General features: G+C 39.3%; 2 protein-coding genes across 4 annotated transcripts in view; one reads left to right on the top strand and one right to left on the bottom strand.

Moving 5' to 3' along the window:
• sp4 (sp4 transcription factor) overlaps positions 1–13,144 on the top strand; it is a 14,883-nt gene extending 1,739 nt beyond the window's left edge. For both annotated transcript variants that reach the window (XM_084423070.1, XM_084423069.1), the window contains exons 3-6: positions 908–2,360; positions 4,131–4,335; positions 7,736–7,935; positions 10,984–13,144. In XM_084423070.1, coding sequence (XP_084279196.1) covers positions 908–2,360; positions 4,131–4,335; positions 7,736–7,935; positions 10,984–11,234 — 2,109 coding nt within the window. In that variant the 3' untranslated portion in view covers positions 11,235–13,144. The remainder of the gene's footprint in view (positions 1–907; positions 2,361–4,130; positions 4,336–7,735; positions 7,936–10,983) is intronic.
• A 1,588-nt stretch (positions 13,145–14,732) lies between these two features.
• cdca7b (cell division cycle associated 7b) overlaps positions 14,733–15,000 on the bottom strand; it is a 15,982-nt gene continuing 15,714 nt past the window's right edge. For both annotated transcript variants that reach the window (XM_084423091.1, XM_084423092.1), the window contains exon 10: positions 14,733–15,000. This exon is cut by the window's right edge and continues 92 nt beyond it. The gene's annotated coding sequence lies outside the window, so the exon portion shown is untranslated.

Genomic DNA, 15,000 nt, shown 5'->3' with positions numbered 1-15,000 from the left:
TAATAATATAAATAATATAAGCAAGAGATATTTTCAAATTCTTTCACTCAAGGTTTTTTTTAAATAATATGATAAGATAATGTACATAAATAACAAATATATTTCATATAATCAAAACATAATCATGTTTTGTTAATGTCAGCACTGCTGTTATAATAATATAATATAATTAATATAAGCAGAAATATTTTGTATATATTTAATAAATTATTGTATATTTTCACTAAAATATTAATTTCGTTAATATAAGTAAGATTGTGTGTGTGTGTATATATATATATATATATATATATATATATATATATGTATATGTGTATATATATATATATATATATATATATATTATGTTATTTATATTTACTTTTACAAATTAAATATACTTGTGTGATAAATTAATTGGAAAGAATTGGAAAATGTCTTTTGCTTATATTATGTATATTTTTGCTTTAATTACAGCAACACCGGAGCTGACATTACAAAACATAATTACCTTGTTCTGTGTTGTCAATTTTTTATTTCTTATTTATACTTATTAATACTAATATATATGTATGTATGTATGTATATATATATATACATACATATAATAGATAGACAGACATACATACATACATATATATATATATATATAAGAAATATGTTATTTGTAATGGAATTTTTTTAGAAGTATTTTCATTAGTGTTTACAGACTTTTGCAGCCCACTGTACTTTAAAAATTTGTTAGTATAATATGAATAAGCCTTTTTGTCATGAAGAGTTTGTTTCTCAAGCCTTTGATCGGGAAGTGAAGAGACTGTGGTTCACACACCCACTTACTCTTCCTGTGAACCCGCCCACATCTGCTGACTCTGACATCTCACTGTGTGTGTGTGTGTGTGTGTGTGTGTGTGTGTGTGTGTGTGTGTAGGATGCACAACCGTCTCCTCTCGCATTGCTCGCAGCGACGTGCAGTAAAATAGGAGGTGTTGGCAGCGAGGGTCAGGCGAACACACAACAGCAGATAATAATCGACCCGAACCAGGGTCTTCTTCAGCTCCAGAACCCCACGCAGCAGCTCGAGCTCGTTCCCGCACAGTTGACAGGAAACGGCTGGCAGATCATCGCAACTTCCCCTGCAACTGCAACCAAGGACAACGTTGGCACTAACGTCATCACCAATGAAGGCGTCGCGGGGCGAAAGATCAAGGCCGTCGGCTCGAATAATTCCCCTGGCGCGCAGCAACAGCAACAGCAACAGCAACAGTTTCAGATCATCCAGGTGCAGAATCTGCCGAACTCGTCGGGTGGGATTCAGTATCAGGTCATCCCGCACCTTCAGACCGCGGACGGACAGCAGATCCAAATAAGCCCCAGTAACCCCGCAGCGTTAAGCGTTCAGCCCGAACAGATCCAACTCATTCCCACTGGAAACAACCAAGCTATTTTGGCCACGCCCCAAAGGACGGGATCCACCAGCATTGTCACTCAAAACCAGACGATCCCGCTTCAAATCAGGCCGTCGTTTCCTCTGCAACTGCAGACCATTCAGGGTACGCAAACGCCTATGGTGACCACGTTACCCATTAACCTTGGCGGTGTGACTTTGGCTCTGCCGGTTATCAATAACGTAGCGGGAGCGGGAGGTTCGGTTCAGCTGGTCCAATCAGCCGACGGAAGTATTTCCAATGGAAACCAGCTGATCGCGACGACTGTCACTAGCGCGGCCGAATCCAGTGGAGTTACAACCTGCACGACGACTGCGACGGGCACCGATTCTGTCGTCGTGACCTCTACGGATGGCATGACGTTATCCTCGGCGTCCGTCGGAGCTCCCGAAACCCAGAAGGACAGTCAGTCGGGTGATGCAGACGTGCAGAACTTGGCCCAGTCCAACGGCCTCCAACCTGCATCCGATCAGACCGGCCAAATCCAGCAGTTTCAAATCGTGGGGCATCCGGTTCTCCAGCAGATCCAGATCCAGTCGCCCCAGCAGCAGCAGTTAGTCCAGGGCTCCATACAGATCCAGCCCGGCCAGACTTTACAGCCGCTTCAGCAGAACCTCCAGCTTCAGGCCTTCCAGAACCCCACGCAGGTTCTGATCCGGACGCCCACGCTCACCCCGTCAGGGCAGATCAGCTGGCAGACCGTCCAGGTCCAGAATGCAGGGATGCCCCAGCAGCTGACGCTCGCCCCCATGGCGTCGAACGCAGGCGGCGGGACCTACGCTCAGATCGCCCCGCTGACGCTCGGAGGCTCGCCCATCACGCTCACCGCGGCCCAGCTGCCCTCCGGCACCGGCGTGCAGACGGTGAACATCGCAGGTTTGGGCACGGCTGGAGTCCAGGTGCAGGGCGTCCCGCTCACCATCACCGGCGTGCAAGGTAAGGCCCGCGCGACACCTGTTGAACATTTGTGTATGATATTTGTGTATAATATGTGAAATCAGGAGTGTTTTGATTAATAATTGGATTAATAATTATATAATATATATGTGAAATCTCATATATAAAAAAAAACGTTTCCATCCCAAAAACAAAGGGATAAACAGTTTGTTTTAATATATGAGTTTTGTCCTGTTTTAGGACATATATGATAACAAAGCATATATTCCCTTAAGAATAATTGATATTTATTTATTTAAAATTTTTTTGCATTACAGTAATATAAAATTTTATTAAATAAAATTTGGGGTGGGGGTGTGCTCTAACTGTCAAGGTAAGACCCGCCCACCTGTGGAGCCGCGCGTCATGTGACACCTTTTGAAAACCGTATTTGTTAATATTTGTGTATAATATGTGAAATCAGGAGTGTTTTTATTAATAATTGGATTAATAATTATATTATAATTAATGATAATTAATATTTAAGCTATTTATTTGGAATTTATAAATTTTCATTTAAATTTACGTTGGAGGATCTCATTAAAAAAAACGTTTCCACCCCAGAAACAAAGGGAAAAACATACATATAACATATATGTGACGCAACATCTGTATGATATTTGTGTTATGATGTGAAATCAGGAGTGTTTTGATTAATAAATACAGTAGTCAACATTTGAAGTGGATAAAAAAAGGTCATCAAAGTTGTCCTAAGACGAGAACGGGTATTGTTCAAAATACATGTATAACTTTGATGAAAGGTTTTGATCCACTTCAAATGTTGACTACTGTATATAAGCTATTTATTTGAATTTTTTTTTTTTTTTTATTTAAATTTAAGTTGGAGAATCTCATTAAAAAAAACATTTCCACCCCAAACACCAAAAATAAAAATGAAAAATATATAAAATATATTCCCAATTTGAATAAAAAAAAAAACATGCGCAAATTAAACCTGTTTTTTGCATATTTTTGCATATATGTTTTTTGCATTTATTACAGTAATAAAAAATTAAATAAAATTTGGGGTGGGGTGGGGGTGTGCTCTAATTGTCCTAAAAAAAAAACATTAAAGCAAAACATGTTTAAATTATAAAAAAAAGGCCTAATTCACTTTTCAAAAATGTAATTTAATTTTTCCTATGCTTTTAGAGTAAATATGATCTGGAAATGATTCACGAGCACCAATCAATAAGTTTTGCCATAATTATCAATATGCTTTTAAACATCTATCCAAAAAGTAAAATATTTTACTTTTAACTTTGAAGATATTTATACTTTTGACCATATGTGAACTGTTTTGGATGTTTAATTTGGAAATTACAGACTCTGTAAACTAGTGGAACAGTAGCATGAAATGCAGTGGTGTGTTTTTCCATAGTCTCTTTATTACTCATGAAGTAAAACGGCAAATTAAGGCAATTATATTTTATAAGTCCGAGTCTGAATGCAGTTTCCAAATCCTCTGTACGGTGTCAGATTTCAGACTCTTTGTTGCTGCCCTTTGCATGTTTGGTTCCACCCTGGAAAAGAAAGTTTCGACAGATTACTCCTGGAAGTGTGTTTTACTCGAGTATCACTGGAACCACCGAGACTCACTCATTTTAGGACACTTGCTTTTTAAGGTCTAAATGAAATCCAAATCTTCCTTTTTCACTATTTCCCAAAACTTGCAAGAGTTATTCGTATCCATTGACGTTTAGAACAGTTCTTGCAATCAAGCGTTCACAGAGTGAGTTAATCAATAGTACTGTTTGTAAATTCCCACAGGTCAGCAGCAGGGTCAAGATGGGGTCAAAGTTCAGTCCACCCCAGTGACGGTCACTGTGGGCAACATCAGCAGCACGACCCTGAACGCAGTGAGCCCAGACCAGATGGGGCAGGTCCAAAGCCCGTCGGACCAGGAGGGTCAGCCCAGCAAGAGGCTGCGCAGGGTGGCCTGCTCCTGCCCGAACTGCAGGGATGGAGAGGGGAGGTACGGAAGACAATAAAAACAGGGAACAAGGAAAGGAGTGTAAAATGAGAGGGTTAAAGCGTAACTCTCGCCAAAATGCAACCTAGGGTCTTTTTGTGAATCTACCCGAGGCAAACTTTCGTTTAAAAGCACAATTAGACTGGAAACGCCACTTTTAAGTTTGACCGTATTTTCGTTTTCGGTCAAATTGCCTTTTGAATGGGAGTAAATAGGACACTTCTATGATTGCATCCTAATCGCTACGCTAAGAAGGCTCGACACAGCATGAAACTTTGCTGGAAGTGTCACCAGGGGCTCTACACATGAACTCCAGCATTGAGGATATTGTGTGTGTACACAGAGTTCACTAAAAAGAAAGATTATTCTTGTTGTTTCCGGCCGCCGGCATTTTGTCAGTCAAAAATAGTCGATCTCCGAATGCAACTTAACTGGGAGGAGAGTAAAGATGGAAAGCTCCTAAAGCTCAGTTCCATATAAATTCACGGATAATTTGTAGGGCTGGACCCGAATATTCGAATAATCGTTCGGTGGGTTGGTATTCGATTTGAAAATTTGACATTCGAATATTCTTTTTTTTTTTTCGTTTTTTTTTTTTGCACACCTGGGATCCCTCGTGAAACGGTTCTCATTCGCGCTTGAATAAGGCCGGCGACTCACTGGCTGCGTGGCGTGTCCGTTTTTATTTCGGCTCCCATGTTAACAGGTTGGAGTTTGCACACTGCCTGTGTAAAACACGCGTCTCAGGCGCGGCTCGAGCCACGCGGAAAATGCGTGCATGCTAGAAATAGAACCGACGCTCCAGCAATGGGAGTGTTCTCTGGCTAGAGCGCAGAACAGCGGAGTGTGTATGGACCGAAGTGCATGCCTGAGCTTGTGTTTTGGGTTAAGCTGCGTTGCTTTGACATTGTGGAAAATAGAATAATAGAAACAAAATGTATTAGACTTTTTACCTGTTATTATCAATGTAAATTAATCTCGTTTTTAATTTAACTTAATTTCGTTTTTCTTTATTTAAATTTCGTTTTTTCTTTATTTAAATATATATATATTTTTTTTTTTTACCCTTTACTGTGTCAGTAATTTGTTAGTCAGAAAAATATTAGACTACCTTAAAAGTATTGCCTAATTTAACAGACCTGTGTGTGTGCGTTTTATATCACTAGAGCAGTGTCCGTTTTCGGAGCATAAGCCCCGCCCGCGTGAGGTGCGCCGCTTCTAGTTTACTAAAAGTTTAAATTCTGAATGTCTCGCGTGTCCATCTATATTGCACCAAATGCGACACTGCACTCCCGTGTGAAGTCGATTGGATGAACGGTTCTTGAAATAATAATAATGCAAACGGACAGACAGACACATAGAGATTCCTGCCTTTATTAGAGAGAAGAATAGTGAGTTGTTCAAAATCTTTCTTTTTAGTGAACTCTGTGTACACAAACAATGTTCTCAATGCTGGAGTTCATGTGTAGAGCCCCTGGTGACACTTCCAGCAAAGTTTCATGTTGTGTCGAGCCTTCTTAGTGTTTTAAAAATAGCGATTTTTGATGCTATCATAGTCGTGCCCCAAGCTCTCCCATTCAAAAGGCAATTTGACCGAAAACGAAAATACGGTCAAACTTAAAAGTGGCGTTTCCATCCTAATTGTGCTTTTAAGCGAAAGTTTGCCTCGGGTAGATTCACAAAAAGAGCCTAGGTTGCATTTTGGTGAGAGTTACGCTTTAAAGCAGAGGAACCAAAAGAGATTAAACAGGAGGATTAAAAGAGTTTGAGTGGAAGTTTTTACATACCATTTAGTTTTGGGTTTTCGCTAGCAGTTAAACACAGAAAATGTCTTATTTTGGTAACACTTTACAATAAGGTTCATTAGTTAACTACCTTAGTTAACACGAACTAAGAATTAACAATACTTCTACAGCATTAATTAATCTTTGTTAATATTAATTTCAACATTTACTAATACATTATTAAAATCAAAGGTTGTATTTGTTAACATTAGTGAATGCCCTGTGAGCTAACATGAACAAATAATGAACAGCTGGATTTTTATTAACTAACATTAACAAAGATTAATAAATACAGTAACAAATGTATTGCTCATTGTTAGTTCATGTTAGTTAATACATGAACTAATGTTAACTAATGAGGCCATCCTTAAAAATATTCTTGTTTGCCGTAACCCGACCGACCCTGTCAATTTAGTACCGACCCAATTATTTATTTTTTTTCCCTTTCAGTCCGACCGACTTGCCGGTTGTAAACTTGCGTTAAGACCGACAGATTTTTTTTTAACTCTTCAAACAACTAATACAAATGCAATAAAATAATATTAGTTATTAAGTATTGTGAATATAAATTGCCTAGACCTACATACAAACATAAGCTACGTTCTTTCTTTTAAATAAAAACCCGTGGCGCGTCATCTATGATTATGTTTACACCATTGGTTAACCGTTAACGCATGTCACACTAATGGCTGCAAGCTAAGTTCGCTTCGTTTCATTCACTGTCAATGGTTCGCGCTTGGTAATGATGGCTGCGGCTTTACTCTAAAGATTATTTCATTTTTATATGTTGTTGAATATGGTTTATTAAAAAATAAACATGCGAGAGCGTGTTATAGGCTATATGTCATGTTTTAGTCAGATATGACGACGCTACTGCAACACGCATTGCGGCAGATGAGAAGCTGAGCATCAACGTGCAAACTATCGCAAATCAAAGTGAAAGTAAGTCGCTGACGCTTAACACACAATCATCATCATTAAATGTAAAGAAACGAAATGATCTTACCAGGGCTGTTTCCGCTTTCTCTTATTGCGGGCTTTGATTCAGAAATTTTAGCTGATGATAAATAAAATAATGTAGTCATAACTGTTGCTTTCGGTGACGTGCACTCCATTAAATCTACATATAGCGGTAATTGAAGATCGGATTTATATCCGCAAAAAAACAACACACATTTAGCCTATGTAACCAGGTGTAAATGGAATCGTTTTGATAAATCAGATTGCAATCCGATCTGAGAAAACGCATGAAGTGGCCTGGTGTAAACAGCCCTTAGACATAGGTGAAAAATGTCACCTAATGTCACCCGACCCTGATTTTTTTTTTTTTAAATGAAAAAATATATACTTTTTTATATTATTTTTTTTATATATAAAAAAATATAGACCGACCTACCGACCCTTTTTTTCTTTTTTTTTGCTGTTACTGCAAACCAAAATATTTTTAAGGATGGCCTGAACCTTATTGTAAAGTGTTACCGTTTTTCTAGTAGATAAGACTACAAATCTCAAGAGCCTTTTTTAATGGATAAAAAAGTACTTAACTTAATGTTTTTGTGGGTTTTGACAAGGTAAAGCATTTTTGAGCATCAGTTCTGTGTATTCCTCTGTTGGGACAGAAACAACAGCGACCCCTCCAAGAAGAAACAGCACGTGTGTCACATGGAGGGTTGTGGGAAGGTGTACGGCAAGACGTCTCACCTGAGGGCTCACCTGCGCTGGCATACGGGAGAGAGACCGTTCGTCTGCAACTGGATCTTCTGCGGGAAACGCTTCACCAGGAGCGACGAGCTACAGCGGCATCGCAGGACGCACACAGGTGCGCAAACAATCACACACAGGCTGAAACGCACTTCTGCACACACATGCACACAACAGGACGGAAAACATTCACAGGAAACTACAGGCTATATTTCTCAATACTCGTCTGCCATCTTATATCGTCATATTTTTAAACGTTTCATCCCTGTTCACACCTGGTATTAAGAAGTGCGTTGGTCGATTGGATCACAAGTGGACGACTCTAAATACAGGTGTAAACGAGGCCTAAAACGTTTTGAGCTTGTCCACTTTCAGAGGTAGTGGAGAACACGTTCAACCGGATTGCTTTCGTAGTGTAAACGATCATGTGATCGAATGTGTGCAAACAGCCATAAAAGACCTCATACTCTCCGTCTGCTGATCTAATGAGTAAATATTATGGGAAGCGCTCTAGACGTGATTTAAAGGTCCCCTATTATGCAAAATTCACTTTTGCATGCTGTTTGGACATAAATGTGTGTTGGCAGTGTGTGTACACAACCAGCCAATAGTGATAAAAATCCACTCACTCCTTTTTTATTAATCCCCATAAATCATCAGCAGTGTCTCCCAACGACCTGTTTTCAGAATGCGGCTTTAGTGACGTCACTAAGCACAGGCCCCGCCCACGAGTGTTGACAGACACTGCCGTTTCAAAATAGACCCGTTCTGATCGAGTTCACAGCCATAGATGAGAATGTCTCCCAAGCGTTGTAGGTGTTGTGTGGCTGGATGTATTAATCCACATAGCTCTCTCTCTATTTACTCCCGAAATCTGAGGCAGCCGCTGAAGACGAGGTGGAATTATTTTGTTTTTAAAGAAAATGTTCCCTCAACTCTACCGAAATTCGTTTATGTACTTCTTATAACTTACTGTGTTTACTCAGCTCTTACGGTGATTTTCTGAAGTAAAACTGACGCTTCATTTTTTTGTGTGATGTACAATAAACTTTATTAAACTCATCAGTATATGTTTGATCATCATTCGGACCTGATCCGAAACAGCAGACTTGTAGGCTATTAATAATGGATACATACAAGCAGATGACAAATACGTTATAACCGTAATTAAACTACTAAACTATACCTGTTCCATCTCCATACAGCACTCTGACTCTGTAGGCATTATTGTCCGACTCGAAATGAACACCGTTACTGAGAGTTTCTGATATTATCATCAGTGCTGAGAGACTGAGCGCGAGCTTGTGAAGCTCCGCCCCCTGTGCCGTGCAGCAGCAACTTATTTGCGGGCACACACTAAAACAGCGCGTTTTTCTGAGCCCCAAAAAATGACAATTTAAACATGCTGTAAAAAGAGCATGTTTAAATGCTCTCTCTGTGGGGAGAGAGTTGTGGAAGGCCTATACTTCATGTTAAACATAAATAATATCAGCAAAGACAACGTCGGCAGTGTTGACGGAAAAATAGGCTACAGAATATTTCGTTCTGTATTGACAGGTGCAATATTTGAAAATCGATAATATTTTTAATTACATTTATATCTGCATTTATGTCAAAACCTAGAGACTTTCAAACATCAAAATGTTATTATTAATATGTATTCGTGTCAAAATGACATATAAACATCTTTTCCTCTTCTATTTGCCTGGAAACGCTTCCAACACGCTTGCGTGTCGCGTGAAAAATAGGCGTTGGTTCTGTTTCTAGCATGCACACGTTTTCCGCGCGGCTTGAGCCGCACCTGAGATGCGCGTGTCACGCAGGCAGTGTGCGAGCTCTAACCTGTTAACATGGGAGCCGAAATAAAAACGGACACGCCACGCAGCCAGTGTGTCGCCGGCCTAAGGTAGGTGTGCTGCACCCAAGTCCGGCAAACGCCACAGGATGGTTAATTCTACGATGTGATCTTAAATTAGTGGTATTTCCTCGTGAGACGGATACTTTTGTGCGACAAATACGACATTCACCGACATGTCCAAATTCACCGGCTGCCCCTTGTCACCTGCCTCAAAGCCAAAATGTGCCCAAATAGGCGACACAGTATTTGGCTTAGACACTAGATTCGTGGCCATTTTTTGAATAATGTCATTCGGCTAGCGCCGTCAACTGCTATTGCCTATACCACATAAGAGAAGTATCACTACTTGCAATTAAAATCTAACTCCAACTGTTTACGTTATGCTTTTGTCTTTTATGCCTGTGTTGGTGTGTATTTAATTGAACATTATCTGTAAACATCACAAGTACTGAAACCTAGCAGTTAATTAATAATAATCAGACACACACAAAAAATAAATCCCCCATATGTTTAATGGACTGTCCCTCCCTTGCGCAGGAAGCGGGTTTTTTTCTCCAGAAGCCCTTGAACATAGGACTCGCGGAATACAGTAAATTATAAGCAAAGATTAATGTGTTTATAGTTCATATCACACACCATATGCACTCCTGTAACTTTCAGCAAAAAAAAAAAAAAAAAGTGCAGTGATGACCTCACACCGCGGTAGGCATCTCATTAACGCGATATTGCGGTGATGCGGTTATCGTCACACCCCTATGTCCATTAGATCGAAAGATCTGAAAAAGCCTATCCATTTACCTGCCCATAGACCCTCCCCTCAAAGAAATCAGGACAGAAGTGGTTGAAAATGAACAAAAGAGATGGATTAAACACCAGGTGTAAACGGGAAAGTGTCTCTCTCATCAGCTTGTGATCCGATCGACCAAAACGCATCTTAATACCATGTGCAAACAGGGCCTAAGATGACTTTTAGATGAATTAATTCTGGTATTTGCCTTATTCCTGAAGCATACAGCACATGCTTACAATTTGGCCAAAACAAGGTATTTTAGCAGACAGTAGGTTATAATGTTGCTTCCTTTCAGAAAAACATTTGCATCGCGAGCACAAATATGAGGCCTTAAAATGCTGGGACGGCAGCTCAGTAACAGAGCTGAAATGAAAGTGGTTTTTGCTTCATGTCTCATTTGCCATAATATCAATATATATTGTCAATGAGCCACCCTGATCTCTAGCTATCTGTATTGCATTGCCTGTTTTTTCTTGCTCTGATGTGAATAAACCAACGACTGTCTCCGTCCCGATCAGGTGAGAAGAGGTTCGAGTGTCCGGAATGTTCCAAGAGGTTCATGCGCAGCGACCACCTTTCAAAGCACATCAAAACCCACCAGAACAAAAAAGGTGGGGCGGCACTTACCATCATCACCACAGATGAAATGGAGGAAGAGGTGGACGAGGTCCTGGGCTCGCCGAGGATCGTCACCGTGGCGTCGCTCTCGCAGGATTCGAACCCGGCCACGCCCACGACTTCAAACAATTTAGAGGAGGAGTTCGAGTAGTTTTCCCTCCGAATATTATCGTCTAAAAAGCACCACGATATTGTTTGTTCTTTTGTTGATATGTTGATTTGTTTATGTTCGTCATTCTTTTTCTATTGACGATGGACAGCTGTTTGAGCGTACTCGATTTTTCACATGGAAGTTTAATACTATCAAATATTATGACAAAGAATAATCTAAAAGGAAATATGGAAATAGTATGAGCTGTTGAGAGACATAACACGCGCGTTGAACGAAGACGCTTCGAGTAGCACAAGAAGTACTAAAGTTCCCAGACGCTCCTGAAGATGTCGCTATGCACAAAAATGATATTTATCTGTTTTCACAGTGCTTACGGATTAAATATACAGTCGGGGATGAGAATCTTGGAGCTTCACGCATTGGTCTGCGGTTTTGCGTACGATCAGGCTAGAAAGATGAGCAGCGAACAGACCTTTAGTACACGTTTCGAGCCTCAGCACAAGCTTGAAGAGCGACGGCGTCTGTGATTGGAGCGCGTTGCAGAGCGTCAGCCAATCACAGCCTCGCGTACAGAAGACGTATGATTCAGCGTGTGTTGATTATCAGCAGTCAAACTTTTATGTAGGAGAAATGAGATTATAGAGACGGGCTATATAAAGAAAAGCACATTAGATTTACAAATAATGCATTCCAGTTACGATTTCTTTAGAAAAAAAAAAAAGAGAAAGGAAAAGAAGTAGAAGAAAAAAAACAAAAAACAATCTAGCTTTCTAAGACATGCTATGTTAAATGAAGGCAATACTATAAAGACAATCTTTGTAAAACCATGTTTACATTACTGAGGGGTAGAAAAGGTTTAAGAAAAACACCTAGAGAAGTTCTCTCTTATCTCAAGTCATATAAACTGTACTCTGATGCCTTAAAAACACTGCAGTACCACTACGTTACGGCTGGGTAGGGGGACGTGGCGCAAACACATTCGTGTGCAGCAGTGCCCAGGTGACCGCGTTAATCTTTTTATACACGATGGCGAACACTGTGGCCAGGGAACGAGCGCGATGATCCGCTTCAGCCCTCGTCCGCCCAGGTAAAGATCCTCCCGACCCGTTAATGTGTCCTCCTGTCGCCCGATGACTTCAGTGCGCTCTCCAAAGAGATTTGACCCTGTTACGTGCGCCCAATCCCCTCCAAACCCTCCCTTTGGACCGGTACGGGACGTCTCCAGGTCACGGAAACCACGAAGCCACTTAGATGAGTTTGATGTTCAGAAATCTGTGGTGTGGCGTTCTTCTTCGTGAGGTTTATGTTCTCCCGCTCTCGTTTTAGTTTGGTCTGTTTTCATTTCAAACCCATTTTTGGTTCTCACACAACACGAGTACATGCCACCTGTGTGAGTGTGTTTGTGTGTCTAATTTATTATTTATCCTTCTATTAGTATTTGCTAATGTGTATTGTGCGCTGTTAATGCAGTTATGACGTGCTGCATGGTTCATTTCCTCTAACGATCTCTATTTAGTAACGATTTGCTATTTCTAAACGTGGTCCTTTTAGAAGTAAAACCATGGCTTTTAATTTATCTGAAGTTTCCCACCATGACGTGTTTCAAATGGAGAAAAAAAAAAAAAGTTTAAAAAGAAATGGTTGAAACCAAACAATTATAAATAGATGTTTTTGGTAATATTTTCTGTGGCGAGCGATTTTCTTTAATCTTTTCTAGTGACACCTCATTTGTAAATCATTTTTCTAAGATGTTCCTTTGTCCTCATGGCATTTGATAATGAATTTTTTTGCCAGGTTAGCCTGAAAGGCTGCAGTTTATTGATATTTTTAAAATAACTTTGTACAAACGTGTTATGTTAATGGGTAAAAAAAAACAAAAAAGAGGAAAAAGAAAAAAATCTTTGCCTGCATAACACTTGAAATTAAAGTGAGTAATTCTGTCTTAAATATTCCATGTCTATGTCAAATTCTTTATTTCAGTCTGTGGTTTTATTCACATCATGAGCTTTGACCGAACGTAACCTGACTTGCAGTCTTCCTTTCTTGGTAACGCTTTACACCACACCAGGGTTAATATTAGCTAACTAAATAATTTCTTAGTTAATGTTAAATTCAGCGTTTACTAATACATTATTATGTTAGGACCTGAGCTAACATGATGGATGATTGTATTTTAAAGCAATAAGACCCAAGAAGCTGTGGTTATTTCATAGCCAGAAAGGTTTCGTAAGATAATTCTAATAATAATAATGATTCCGCTAAGAAATGTAGTTACTAGCAATGTTTAGCTGAATGCTTGCCAAGAAACATGGTAATAAAGCAGAAATACCGAAGTAATGACGTCACAAGTGCGAGTATTCGAATTTCGAACTCAATATATTCGGCTTCGAACGCGGCTCAAGTACTCAGGATCAAGGACAGTACCTCCATTTTGTAATTATTGACTAGCATTAGCAAAGATGAATAAATAGTCTAACAATTGTACTGCTCATTGTTGTTTAATTTATTAACTGTAAAAGAGTTACCTGTTTCTTTAATAAGTCTGTTAAGTTAATAATGTTACTAGTGCTCTTATTTTGTATTATACATTTGAATAAACTCGATTCAAAAACACAGTTGTTTTAGCTAAAGTACGGCATGTCACGCAGCGCTGATTGACAGGTCATGTGACGCTATACCGACGTCATTCTGAATCTGATCACCTGAAGTTCGTCTCTGAGGATCTGTCGAGTGGTGAAGTCGGTGACAGGAGGGCAGGAGTGAGGAGGATGAGGATGATGATGATGTGTGGAGGTGGTTTCATGTGGGCAGGGGGGCGGATCTCTTTTGTTCTTTTCTTCATTTGATTGACAGCTCTGTACCTGCAGTGCGCCAGAAAAGGGGAGCTTTTATCCACTTCAACAGCTGCTGTGTGTGTGTGTCATACACTCAGTCTGCATCGAGACAGTAACCTGTCTCTCTACAAAAAATGTTCATGACATGTCTCACCTGGTTTATGTTAATATTTCATACTGTAGGATAAACAGATAATGAGATTCATAGATTCTCTGGTTGGCAATTCATGCCTCTCAGTCTCAGCATATAGACAGGTTTGCAAAAAAAAAAATCCATCCATCCATAACAGATAAAAATGTTGAATAGCCAAAGAAGAGCTTTAAAAAATGTTTTTTTTGTTTTTTTTAAATGAAAACTTTAACTTAGGATTTGCCCATTCATTTTGATGAATGGATTCATCTGTTGTATCTGTGCTTAATATAATTGGTCCTTGTCAATTTTAGGCAAATAAATGTTTATGATATTTAATGTAGGAAGTAAGGCTTTGGATGCCATCTATTATACACTTTACTCCATTCATATACACTCAAACTAAACCAGAGAGACAGGAAACAGACAGAATTTTTATATATATATAGTTTGTGCCAAAATTAAAACAAAATATGTCTCTTATCTTCTAACTCTTTATCATTAAACATCATGATTTTGTTTAAAAAACTGAAATACTTTATTTCACAACATAAAAAAGACCATGTAAAAATGTGAAATAAAAGGACCTTTATTAAAACTAATTTCCAAAAAGTTTCCAGAGAGAAATTGTGCAAATAAGAGAGCGTTCAGTAATGTTACAAGCTTTTATGATGTCTCTGTTTAATATGCAAGAGAACAGTGCGATTCATAAAATCAAAAATAAAATCAGAAGAAGCTCAGTATAACATCGTGAAGTATAAAAGAAACTCCTGATTTGCATATCCGTGCTGAACACGTGTTAAACCGTCAGTGTTTCCAGGCCAAACTTTAAAAGTGTCAG

The sequence above is a fragment of the Rutilus rutilus genome, assembly GCF_951802725.1.
Source record: "Rutilus rutilus genome assembly, chromosome: 11".
Lineage (NCBI taxonomy): Eukaryota > Metazoa > Chordata > Actinopteri > Cypriniformes > Leuciscidae > Rutilus > Rutilus rutilus.
Note: the sequence above shows the minus strand (reverse complement) of the source record. Positions and strands in the feature narration are given on the sequence as shown.